At 41.0% G+C, this 13490-nt stretch overlaps 1 protein-coding gene across 3 annotated transcripts in view; it reads left to right on the forward strand.

Annotated features, from left to right (window-relative positions):
- The window catches only part of MCOLN2 (mucolipin 2), a 41171-nt gene continuing 27681 nt past the window's right edge, over positions 1–13490 (forward strand). The window contains exons 1-3 of one of the 3 annotated variants that reach the window (XM_034779979.1): positions 1–723; positions 5549–5708; positions 11379–11552. In XM_034779979.1, coding sequence (XP_034635870.1) covers positions 596–723; positions 5549–5708; positions 11379–11552 — 462 coding nt within the window. In that variant the 5' untranslated portion in view covers positions 1–595. Of the gene's footprint in view, positions 724–4470; positions 4540–5548; positions 5709–11378; positions 11553–13490 lie in introns of those variants that run through there. The other 2 variants (XM_034779978.1, XM_034779980.1) reach the window with 2 other exon arrangements.

A 13490-nucleotide genomic window follows, 5' to 3' on the forward strand; every position in this document is an offset into this window, starting at 1 on the left:
CAAATGTTGTGACTGAAAGTTGGCGGCCCCAGGCTAGCGGGACTGGAACACTCTGGGTCCTGCCTGTTGCAGGGGAGCCGAGCCCTAGTAGCTCTGAGTGACTGATGTGCTAGTGAAGGCCAGTGCCTAGCGCTGCTAACAGGCGCGGATTTGCGCCCGTTCAAGGTGCCGCGCGGGGGTCTGGGGATCGGAAATAAACACCCAGGCCGGGGCGCTGGGCGAGGCTGCCGCTCGCGGCGCAGGCAGCAGGTTTGAGGGGCAAGCAAGCAGCACGTGGGAAGCAACGGACTCCGGCAGCCGCAAACCGCGTCCCAGCCCTGCAGAGCGCTGCGAGCCCCAGCTCAAGGCTCCTGCTTTAAAACCAAGGCGCGCGCTCCTTGCCGCGGGGGGTGGGCGTCCGGGGGATTCTCCGGCTCCTCGGAAGCCCCGAGCGCTGCCGCTGCCAATGCCTTGGGCTGCAGGCGCCAGGCGCCTCCGCCCCGTTACTCTCCGTTCCGGACTCGCTTGGGGCGCCACGTGACCGCGGATCCGGCTGCGGTGGCTTAGCTCGGCTGCCCCGGCTCGCCTGCTTCCCGCCCGCCTGCTCGGGAGCTGCATGGGTCCGGCGCCCCGCTGCGAGCGCGCCGCTCCGGGCAGCAGTGGCCACGGCAGGGCCCCGCGGCCGGCGTGCGCCATGGACCTGTCGGTGGGGTATGTGGCCAGGGGCCGGACGCTGGTGACCAGGTGAGCGGGCGGCTGGGGGCTACCTGGGAGCGTGGCGCTTCGGTGGCCACGGGTGGGCTGGGGATCAGGCGCGAGCCAGGCAGTTCTTCAGGGGGCTGGGGCCCGTCACCCCCTTGGCTGTCACTGAGGGGTCCTCGGGGAGCCTCCCTGTCGCTCTTCCCACTGAAGCTGCCCAAGCGGAGTGACTTGACTTTTACATCAGTGAGAGTTCAGAGGTTTGGGTTTTAAAATCCCGCCTGCCCCCCACCAATGCCTGGGACTTGGGGAGCAAACCTGAGCAGCCGATGTTATTTATCATAACGCTGCTCTCCAGTGCATGGGCAGGAGGGTCCCTTGCAATGTCCTAAGCTTTGCTGTCCCCAGCTGAGCATGATGCAATTAGTAAGTGACACCCCGCCAAAAAGGAGGAGAAACAAGACTTTTAAATGCTCCTTAAAGCTTGTGCAGCTTTTAGGATGTAAAGTATTGCTAGTAATAGGGGTAAGGACATTTATTTTTTTAAAGTGGATTTTTTTTGGGTGGTGGTAGATATATTTTACTTGACACTTGAAAGGACTCTGGGCCTGACTTTTCTCTCACTTGTGCTGATAGGAGGCAGGAGTAGTTCCACTGAAGTCCATGGAGTTGGAACCAGCATAAGAACTATGTACAGAGAGATCAGAATCAAGCCCTCACTGTGCAGATGCCAAGGTTCCCCTGGTTAGATGCTCTTACATTTCTCTGGGCACCCCAAGGCATTTGAAATTTGCTGAAGTGGAGGAGACAGAGGCAATGCAAAGGGCTTTTAATGGTCTAGGAATTGCATCTGAACAGCGGCAGCAACCACAACAACAAAAGCTTTCACCCAGTGTATTTTTAACCGTGTGTGTTACATTTCCTTCCTGAAACAATTTATTGTTTCTACTAGAGCAGCTCTGCCCATTGGACCTGTTTCCTTCCACATACTGCATCCATCCATCCATGCTCATCCCCATTCCCCTCACCCATGGCAGTATTGCTGCAGGATTCAGCTCAAAGCAGCTTCTTGTGTGGGGCTGAGGAGAGGAGCCAGTGCTGGGGGTTGGCGGAAACCACTGTTTTCTCTAACGCCAGAGCACAGAGTTGTCTCTTTCAGTGTAATATTTTCAGTCATGAGATAGGTGGCCACCTCTGTTTGTGTTGCTAATGCACAACCATGGAGACCTTTGGATCCAGTAATTCCTCTTTCAGGAGGATGTTCATAGTAGTTCAGTTTATTGACTATTTATAGTCAAATGTACTGTGAGAGAGGATCCAAGCAAACTCATTAAAGAGTGACAATCTATCTCGAAGCACTTCTGGTTTGTACTGCAGAAATTAAGATTGCAGTAAGCTTAGGCCCCATCCTCCTTAGGATTTGTTACACTGTCTTTAAAACTTCCAGTTAACTTTTTTTTTTTTTTTTAATGTTAGAACATTCCTTGTGTTCATGCAACACCATTACAGACCCTATTACAATTGTGTCTGAAAACCAGGCTTGAATCCTGCCAAAGGCGGTCTCAGGCTGCCACAGTTGATGCTGCAACAGCTCTGTCCACACTGACCTTGTCTACCCTGTAACATGTTATGTTCAAACAGCACTGAGAAAAGTTGAATTATTTGATACAACATGACTATGACTGAGCGGTCTTCATAGATCAGGGCAAATAGTGACTAGCTGCATTTAATTACAATTAGCTGACATTGAACGTGGTTTACTCTGGGCTATGCTAACTGTCAGTCATGGACACTTCACCTCTGTGTGTGTCAATTTCTCTGTATAGCGCTTTGAGATCTACTGATGAAAAGTGCTGTGTAAGAGCTAGGTGTCATCACTATGATTATGGTTAGCATTCTGTAAGCTTATCTAAATTCTTCATAATTGTGTTTGAACGTGATAAAATTTTGTAATGTAAACAAATCCATTTGTGCTAGATTGGCGTCTGGGGGCAGGGTGTATATGTTAGTTAGTCATTAAGCACAGAACTTCTTATCATGGCAGTACTTAATAACAAGAGGACAGTCATGTTGAAGCATAAGACTAAAAAAGAGGAGACATGCATTTTATTCCCGACTGACACAGAATTACCTGTGAGACTTTGGGCAAAATTTCTTTGTATCTAGATATATGACCTTGATTTTGGCTGTATTAAAATGCATGTTCAAATGAGACCACCTTAGCAAGCGATTGAGGCCAGTCTATATATCTGAGCTGTCCCCATCATTATTTACTACTCTATCAAGTTTTGTGTCATATACAGACTTCACCAGCAATGATTTAATGTTGTCTCCAAAATAATTGATAAAGACATTGGATAATATTGGGCCAAAAATAAGGATCCCTCTGGAACCCCACTAGAAGCACCCTCTTCCCTGATTTTTGCATAGTGCTAATTTTTTTTAATCAATCATCATGCAGGACTAAGTCAAATGCTTTACAGAAATCTGTTATGTCAACATGGCTACCTTTGTTAACCAAATTTGTGATCTTAAAAAAAAAAAAAATTATGTAATTCTTTATTAATTGCATTCTGCATCTGTCTTTCCAATATTTTGCCTTTGTCAGTTCCCTTTTTAAATATTGGTATGAGATTAGTTTTTTCCAGTTCTCTGGAATTTCCTTACTCCTTCAACACTCATTAAAAAATTAACATTAATGGTTCAGAGAGCTCCTTGACCTATTCTTATAATTCTCTTGTGTGCTAGTTATCCAGTCGTGAACATTTAAAAATATGCAATTATAACAGCTGCTGTGTAACATCCTCCTTAGTAAGTATTTTACTAACACTGTAAAATATTAATACTTCATCCTGCTTCTTTCAAAATACAGAATAGAAATGTGTATTGAATAGGTCTGCCTTTTCTTTATCATGATAGACAATTTTACCATCTTTATCTAGTATTGGACCAGTGCCATTGGTAGGATTTCATATGTTCCATAGATTTCATATGTTTCAAAGACTTCCTTGTTATTTTCCTTAACCTTACAAACCAGCAGTTAGAAAATGCAGACAATTAATAAGAGAAGCTGATGGTATCAGTAAAAATCTGTGGCGATTAGGGCTAAGGATTATTGGATGGAAAGGGCTACAAAAGAGTGAAAGTGCTATTATTATTGTTTATTAATCAACTTGATGTTTTTTAGATAGGTGAACATAAAACAAAACAAAAAGAAGAACCTCTCTCCAAATAGTATGTCCTGAGATTTTAAAGAAATATTCATTTAAAAAAACCTTGTTGATGTTTATAAAGCTCTTTTCAGTATCTTACTAGACACAGATTGCTGTCAAATGCCCAAAGGATGCAAACTGAAAAAACAAATTTGTTTTGCTAATTATGATATCTAAAAGCAATCTTTAAATGTTTCTGTTAACTACACTAGGTATACATTTTTCAGGCAGCAATGTGTGTTTTCATGTTGATATCCCTTTAACCACTTTCTTAACATGGTTAAAACTAGCCCAGCTTGGTGCCTTGTTTTTCTTAGGGAAACTTTAAAATTAGTTTTTCTGATTTCGCCCCCCCCTCCCCCGATGTTTCTGAAGCTCTCTTAGCATCTTTGTAATTCTACTGGACTTAACTCCTCACCTCTCCTTTTTTTTTTTTTAATTGAACCATAAAATCAGTCCCTCTATAATAAATGTAACCTTTGGACTTCAGTGATAAAATCTGTTTTGACTTGCTTACCTGGGAGTGGTACTGTACTGCTCCTCCTAGACTTGAAAATTACTTCTACACTCTTGCTGTTTGAGAAGAGGGTTGGTTGTTTTGTGAGGGTATACTTCATGCAACATACAGTTCTGAATTCTATAACGTACTGTAAGTACACTATACATTGAATATAGACCAGATCAAATGAAGATCAGATATGAATGAATGCATGTTTGAAAACTTTAAATATGTATTTTTCAAGTGTCAACCAAGACTGGGAAATTGCTATCCTAATATATAACTTTGGATATTGGAAATATTTTTCTGAAAGTCTAACGGGAGCAAGAGAACATGTTACTTTTTTGTACTTAAAATGAAATAGTCTTTAATTAGAAAAAATTTACAAGTTGAGTTCAGATCTTTAAGACTTAAACAGGAAGTCAGCACTTGCTGCATTTGAAATAAAGGTGAGGAAGTGTGAGAAGAGAAGGGGAAAGAAAAGTTTCTCACTTTTTCACTCTACATCAGTTTCTACAAGTGAATTGAATGTGCTACTATATATGACACCAAAGAATGTGTACATCTTGTTTGTTTATATTTAAAACATGATGTTTTGGTGTGTTTGGAGATGTTTGGTTTTACAGTGAATTTAGTGCTTGTAAAAAGTGCCCAACTGATGGGCCCTTAAACTAAAAATATACTTATGCACAGGAAGTGAAAGTGCAGGTTTTCCCACGCTGCTTTGTCAGTGTGCTTCAAAGCCTAGACCTTTGGTCTCTGAGTACTTTTCTATAGGGGTTTAAAGGTTAAAGGAAGGTTGTGGTTTATATAAACTAAATGCTTCAAAATGTTTAGATTTAAAGAATAGATTTTTTTAAAAAACCATTTACTAACCTGTATAATGAATATAAAATCACTTTATTGGGCGGAGGTATTTTGGAGAATAGTCATTTAAATGCTGTGTTGAGATGTTCAGTTGGGATAGCATAGTGTGATGAAATAAGTTTGGTAACTACACTGTAATAGGAGAATGTCTCTTCAATTTTACTATTAAAAACTTCATTCCAGTTTGTACCGACCTCTAAGTCAAACAGATCTGTGAGATGAATCTGTAATGTATGTAAAGTGTCTGCCAAGACATTCTGTGGGTTTCTAATTAACATATTATTTATGGCAGACGTATGATGGCTCAACCAGATTCAGATCTAGAAGAGGATGCTCTAAAGAAGGATTTGAAGTTTTACTTCATGAACCCATGTGAAAAATACAGAGCCAGACGCCAAATCCCATGGAAACTAGGTTTGCAGATTCTAAAGATAGTTATGGTTACCACACAGGTAAAATATGTATATATATTTATGTTCTTACAAAAACATGTAGGTGGAGCAACAAATCAATGGTCTTGGAGTATTGCTTCCTTTCCCCGTTCTTGGGACTTTCTGGAAGGGAAGGGGAGGAGCTGGGAAGCGCTATGTCTCCACTCCCCCCTCTTCCCTCCCTCCCTCCGAGAAAGTCCTAAGCATGAAGTGCTGGGAGGGAGGGGGAGGAGTGGGGAAGCATTGCATCTCCGCTCCTGCCCCTCCCTCCCAGAAAGTCCTAAGGCACTTAGGACTTTCTGGGGTGGGGGGGAAGGACCGGGGATGTGACGTGTTCTGGAGAGGAGGTGGAGTGGGGGTGGAAAGATGTGGGCCTGGAGTGGAGCTGGGGTGGGAAGAGGTGGGCCCGGAGCATCTCCCGGTGCCTGTTCTTCTCCGGGGAAGCTGCTGCTGCGAAGGTGCTTCCTAGCGTCCTTGCCTGCAGTGGGCTGTGCCTGTGTGAGGTAAGCCAGGGGCACTTCCCAGCCACAGTACGGTACTGTACAATATATAATGCCTTTTGTCTGCCCCCAAAAAATGTCCTTGGAACCTAACCCCCAGCAAATACATTAAATCTTATGGGAAAATTGGATTCGTTTAACATCATTTCACTTAAAGTTGAATTTTTCAGGAACATAACTACAACGTTAAGCGAGGAGTTAGTGTATACACTGAGCTTCAGTGGTCAATGTCTGAAATTAACAGACTTGCCAGAATCAAGCAACACCTTCAGATATTACCTCTGGCTAATATCCTCCAGACCCCTTCTAGCCAGAGAGGGTGATCTCAGCCTTTCTTAAAAAAATAAATTCTCCACCATTGCGAACATCAGTGCAGGAGTAGCAGCGGAGGGAGCACTAATGTAGACAGAGCTCCAGGCAATGATTGGTATTCTAACTATGCTGTCTAGACAAGACAGACTAAAATGACACTGGTAACTGAAGTCCTGTATACACTAGTGCTCCCGCAATTGCTAGTGGAGCTTTGCTGCTGTTGAGAGCAGTGGGCGGGACTTCTTTGCGTGAGGTGGCGTGGAGAAGACTAGTATGGGCACAGCCATGATGATACCAATTCCACCAGGGTTTTTTCAGAATATTATCAGAAGCTAAGAGGTAATATTGTCTTGCTTGATTCTACTGAGCTGTTAGTCAAAGCCTTTTCCCATTGTCCAGGTCAGGGAGACACCAGTTATTACACTACCTTCTAGCTCTGATACACAGGGGTTTAATCATGAGTGGAATGAGGCAACACACAGCTTTAAAGCCCATCCTAATCCATCCCATACCCTTCACCACCACTCAAAGTCCATCCTAACCTACAAGCATTAGTGCCTGTGCTGGTGATTAAACTTCTGGATTGCCATGCTTGCTGTCCTAGTCTGTCCTCTGCTTGGTCTCTGTGTTAGGCCTGACTCTCCTGGGGCGAAAGAGATGCAGTGCTGATTTGCTTTCTGAGTCCACTGCCAATTCAGGTACCTGGGCTTTTTTTGGCACCTTTTAGCGGTGCAGTGAAGTGGCTGTAGGGTGACCAGATGTCCCGATTTTTATAGGGACAGTCCTGATTTTTGGGTCTTTTTCTTATATAGGCTCCTATTACCCCCCCCAAACCTTGTCCTGATTTTTCACATTTGCTGTCTGGTCATCCTAAAGTGGCTGTCACTTCTGGTCCATGTTCAGCAGCTGATTGGGTAGCCGGGATGAGGAAGCAACAGAATCACTGAAGGGAAGTACATTGCTACTTAAAGGGGGCGGTCTTGCACACTTGTAGCGGGCATATGGGCAGGTCCTAGTGAGCATGCTTGAGTTTTGAATGAGGCCAAGCTCCCTAGGGGTGACTTTGGTGTACTTTATGCTTATTCTTACAAGAGTGTCCCTGTCACTAGCTGTCTGACTGAGAAACCACTGAGATTCAGTATGTTGAGCCGGTTAATTGGAGTGACTCCTTCCATATGGTAAGATGAAGGCAATTTGTCCTTTCTCTGCTGGATTGCAGAAGTGACTTTTGTCCAAGTATCAGTATATTTTAGTGCAAAGTGGTGTTAGGGCCCCCTAAGGATTCCACATGCCCCCCAAATCAAGACTGACAGCCTTTTTTTTTTTTTTCCTTTTTCTTTTCTTCCTTACAGTACTTGGGGGAAAGGCTCTAATTTACTGATATTAGCTGGAAATTGCCATGAATTCATTCATAGAACTTATGTTAACAGCTTTGCAATCCAAAGAGCATCTAAGTAGAACTCCTGCTAAATCCCCTGAAGAATCTTGCAAACTTTTTGGCCAGAATTCAACACTTGTTCTAAAGGTTGTGTGGCTATAACCAGGCACCGATGACCTGGAATCCCCTGTTCTGGTCATCCTGCCACATTACATAAATAGTTCACTGTGAATAGCATTGCTTTGTGCACTCATTTAGCCCAGAGCTAACTAGTTACCATCTAGGAGAGACAAGAAAGTACTCACTGGAGGGGAAAAAATAGATTTTATTTTTCTATTTAAAGAGAGCCTGTCGGACAGTAAATTCAGATTTCATATACTGTTAATGCTGGGAACAAGAATAGGGGCTTGCTTACCTTTTAGTGGGGATTTCTTTGTACTTTCCCTCTCCTCCCTCGTTCAGTTGGTTTCTTGTAGATCTTGAAAAATTATACATGGCCTAGCCAAAGAACTAAACCTTTTAATCAGAGGCTGAGATGAAAACTAGGGAGGAAGAGACAATGCTCTGGTGGAACTCTGGGTCCCTTACACCCTTGCTGTGGGGTTTGGGGAGAGTGCTAGGATTCCTATCACTTGGGATCTCTGTTCAGAGGGTCCATTTATGTATTGGCCTTTGACTTATGGAAGGGATATGGGGAATCTCTGCTAGTCTACATAAATCTCCATGAACAACTTCAGCCCCTGCCTCTGCTGCTAATTATAGCTTCTCCAAGCAGCACCTTTATGCAATTAACTTCATTTTTGTCACTTTCAATGGTGCCCATGGGGTTCTGAATAGTTTTGTTTCATTCTGGTGCAGTGCTTAGCAGCAGATAAATGAGAGATGTCTACAGGCTCAGGAAGACAGACTCCTTAATGCAGTTCTGTCTTCAGGCTAGTACTCTTTTTCTTCAGTGAAACGTTAGATTATGCAGAAACAGCTGGGTCCAAACACTTCATATTTGCCACTAACAAGTAAGAGAGTTTATTTTTGGGTTCTTTCCTGTGCTCTCGCCTTTTTCTGCTCTTCCACTGTGAGATTCCAATTACCTTACACTGTTCTTCTTTCATGCCAAAATATATGTGAAGTAAACCACTTATATTTTTCTCATGAAAATTGTTTTTAAAAGGGGTCTTAGTGTGATGATAGGAAACTGGCGCAGTAAAAATAGCAAGTTTTTCATCAATAGCTCTGTCCCCATGTGTATTCAGATTCTTATTGCATTACAGACAAAAACAATTTTTTAAATACTGTTATCTATAAAAGCTCTGCATTGCTATGGATTAGTGGACTGGATTCTATTTTGTGTCCTGCATCATCAACAAAACTGTCAGCTAAATTCTAATTACAGAAACCTTATTACTGATGATGTAAGTGACAGAACACATCTTGACATTCAGATCTCCGGGTGAGTTAGAAAAAACTAAGTAGATTTCATAAGGAAGTGTTTGTGCGATAAACTTGAAACCACATTGTTATTTGTTGTCAACTTGATTTACTATAATTGTACTTTTAATCATCAAAGCTCTTCAAATTCAAAGTGATTTCTTAGATTTGAATGACTTATCTCCTACTCAGGGAGGGCATGAGGTGAATGAATTGCTTTTGCATTTTCCACAGAAAACTCTTAGCTTTTCCGATTCAAATAGTTTCAAGCGCTTGCACTATGAATACATTACTGTGTATGTAGTTAAAATAAGTGAAAATGCATCTCCTGGGCTGTACTCGATAATGATTATGCATTAAGTGTCTAAGCTCCAAAATAAAGTAGTAGGAGTTTCAGTATTTCATGGCATGCATGTGAGTGAAGTAAACGGTATTTTTCCTTCCCTTGTTTTCAGCTTGCATCAGCTTATGCAAAGTGGGATTTTGTTTTCTAGGCTTTGGCAAAAGAGACCCTTTACTATTCTTTTGTTATCTTATATTGTAATCAGGGCTGTCAATTAATCGCAGTTAACTCATTAGCAGTATTTTGTGTTGTAATTGAAATCAAAGTGTATATAATTTTTTTATTACAAATTATTATTGCACTGTAAAAATGATAGAAATAGTATTTTTTTCAGTTCACCTCATACAAGTACTGTAGTGCAATTTCTTTGTCATGAAAGTGCAACTTACAAATGTAGGGTTTTTTGTCTTGTTTTGTTACACAACTGCACTCAAAAACAAAACAATGTAAAACTTCAGAGCCTACAAGTCCACTCAGTCCTACTTCTTGTTCTGCCAATCCATAAGGCAAACAAGTCTGTTTACATTTACAGGAGATAATTCCACCCTCTTCTTATTTACAATGTCAACAGAAAGTGAGAACAGGCATTTTGCATGACACTTTTGTAGCCAGCATTGCAAGGTATTTATGTGTCAGATACACTAAACATTTGTATGCTCCTTCATGTGTCAGCCACCATTCCAGTGGACATGCTTCCATGCTGATGATGCTTGTTAAAAATTAATGCGTTAATTAAATTTGTGACTGAACTTGTTGGGGGAGAATTGTATGTCCCTTGCTCTGTTTTACCTGCATTCTGCCATATATTTCATGTTATAGTAGTCTTGGATGATGACCCAGCACATGTTCATTTTAAGAACACTTTCACTCAGATTTCACAAAACACAAAGCCGGTACCAGTGTGAGATTTCTAAAGATAGCTACAGCACTTGACCCAAGGTTTAAAATCTGAAGTGCCGTCCAAAATCTGAGAGGGACAAGGTGTGGAGTATGCTTTCAGAAGTTTTAAAAGAGCAACACTCCGATGTGGAAACTACAGAACCCGAACCACCAAAAAAGAAAATCAACCTTCTGCTGGTGGCATCTGACTCGGATAATGAAAATGAACATGCGTCAGTCTGCACTGCTTTGGATTGTTATCGAGCAGAACCCGTCATCAGCATGGACACGTCCTCTGGAATGGTGGTTGAAGCATGAAGGGACATAGGAATCTTTACCGTATTCGGCACATAAATATCTTGCAACGCCCGCTACAACAGTGCCACGAAAATGCCTGTTCTCATTTTCAGGTGACATTGTAAACAAGAAGTGGGCAGCGTTATCTCCTGCACATGTAAATAAACTTATTTGTCTGAGCGATTGGCAGAACAAGAAGTAGGAATGAGTGGACTTGCAGGCTCTAAAATTTTACATTGTTTTATTTTTGAATTAATTTTTTTTTTTAACATCGACATTTGTAAGTTAAACTTTCATGATAAAGACATTGCACTACGGTACTTGTGTGAGGTGAACTGAAAAATGCTATTTCTTTTGATTTTTTTTTTTTTTTTTTTTTTTTTTTTAAGGAGTCTGGTATTGACACAATACAGAAACTTCTTACTTTCCAATTTGTGCTAATTACAACTTGAAGATGTTAATTGCTGTGTTACTATCATTAGTATGTTAATGATGGAATTCTATTCTAACTTAAATTTTGAAATTTTTTTTTTTTTTTTTTTTTTTTTTTTTTTTAGCTTATTCTTTTTGGTTTGAGTAACCAGTTGGTGGTTTCCTTCAAAGAGGAGAACACTATTGCCTTTAAGCATCTGTTTCTGAAAGGCTACTCCGGGGTTGATGAAGATGATTATAGTTGCAGTGTATACACACAGCAGGATGTTTATGACAGCATTTTTTTTGCTATTAATCAGGTAAGTGTTTTGTGTGTTTCTGTGTATAATAAACAGCATGAGTATTGCTTAAAAGTCACAGCCAATAAGATGTTGCTCAGTTTCCATTTTCTGTTCTGGTTAATTTCATACAGATTGCAAATATCCTAACTGGTCACCTGATTAAAATAAACAGTCAAAGTTAAGTTTCACTCAGTGTTTATTTTCATGTATATGCTTAATCTTCATTTTTTGACTTAGTCACAACACAAACACTGAAGTTGTTCATATTAGATTATTAATTTCCAAACTTGCTGTGGCAGATGATTTGGGTTTTACTTTAAGTAGAAATGGAACTGAATATAGATACATTCCAAAAATTCATGCTTACAGCTATAGTGAATCACAGCTTTGTAGCATCATTGCCAGAAGTCTCAACATGGGAATGTAGTACTTCCAGGAATATCAGGACAGAGCCTTAAGTTTAGTTTGGTATTTTAAAAGGAATTTGGATGATATGATAAACAACTTAAATAATTGTTTAAAAATTTTAAAATAAAGGATAAAATTCCAGCACTTTTTGTTAACATGCACATAAAATAGAAAATGATGGGAAAACAAAAGGTAGAAAATAAAAAAATGGAAGTCCTTTCTTGTTTAAAAAAAAAAAATCACATGAGGGCCAGGTCTCTTCTGTGGTCCAGTAAAGTTCAGAAGTGTGGGGCTTTAAGTCACTCTTACTTGAGCCTGCCCAGTTCGAAGACCTATGGGCACTTGTCCAATTGAAGCTCAATTTAGAGCAGCTTTAGGGCCGCTCAGCATTTTGCAGACTGGTAATGGTCCCCATGCACCCACTATAGCAGTCAGGAATTGGTGGAATGCAAAGGCCATACTCTTTCTCCTTTGGCCAGCCCCCCACCTCAGGGCTCTTTGCCTCCTGGCAATGCCCATAAACAATGGGAAATCCTCAGCAGAGCAAATCCACTGTTTTCTGCTCAGATAGGCAGGGGATCTGGCCTGTGTTGTGTAAAATGGTGACTGATTTGTACATGTCTCTTCTCGGTTCTCCTTCAGAATTTTCTTCAGTTGTGCTGCTGTTTTACTTTTAATCTGTTATTTCTTTGCTTTTTATCTCTCCTTCTTGGTTTACTACTTTCTTCCTTCTTTTGTAGGCACTAAGGCTGATTTGAAGCCCCAGCTAGAAGACTAGTGAAAGGATAGATTTATTTCATCGAGCAGGAGTCAAGTATGCGATACAGGCATCAGATATAAAGGTCTCTTTGTATGACGTCTATATTCTATAAATGTAGACATTTATAGAGGAGTCACTGTAGCTTAGGTTTGTTAGGGCTTTGCAGGTTTTCAGACTTTAACCCCTTTGGTTGAGTGACTTCAACTTGTTGTTTGGCACATATATATGGCTGAGATTATCAAAAGAGAGGCCAGTGATTGTGGGTGCCCAAACTGAGACTTTGAAAGAGCTTGGCTTGGCTATTTATTTATTTTTTCTTCCGAGAGGTTGTGTTCTGCAATTCCTGAAAATCAGGCCCCTTGTAGGTGTCTCAATTTGGGCACCCAAAATCACTAGCTTCTTCTTGAAAACCTTGGCCATGTGTATCCGGTAATTTCAAGGCAACAGCATGCAGCCTTCCTATAGCTGAAAAGTAATAATTAAGTCTTGCATAATTGTGGAGGACTAAATGTGTAATGGACAGTCCCCATGATATCTGAATGTTTTTTGCAACTAAATTAACTACTAGATCATTGGTTCTCTCCACATTTCTGAGAATATGTATTACACAGAACATACCCTCTCTGCTGATTTTCTTACATTTTCTGTCTAATATGGGTATTTTTATTATGAGGAAATTATGTCAAAAAGATGTTTTATTATCAAATGTAACAAGTGTAGTTTCATGAAGCACCAAGATGATATGTTTGCCTTCAAAGCAACACAGAGTGCTGCAGACTGCTCATTCT

Source organism: Trachemys scripta, chromosome 8, assembly GCF_013100865.1.
Source record: "Trachemys scripta elegans isolate TJP31775 chromosome 8, CAS_Tse_1.0, whole genome shotgun sequence".
In the NCBI taxonomy this organism is placed as follows: Eukaryota; Metazoa; Chordata; order Testudines; family Emydidae; genus Trachemys; species Trachemys scripta.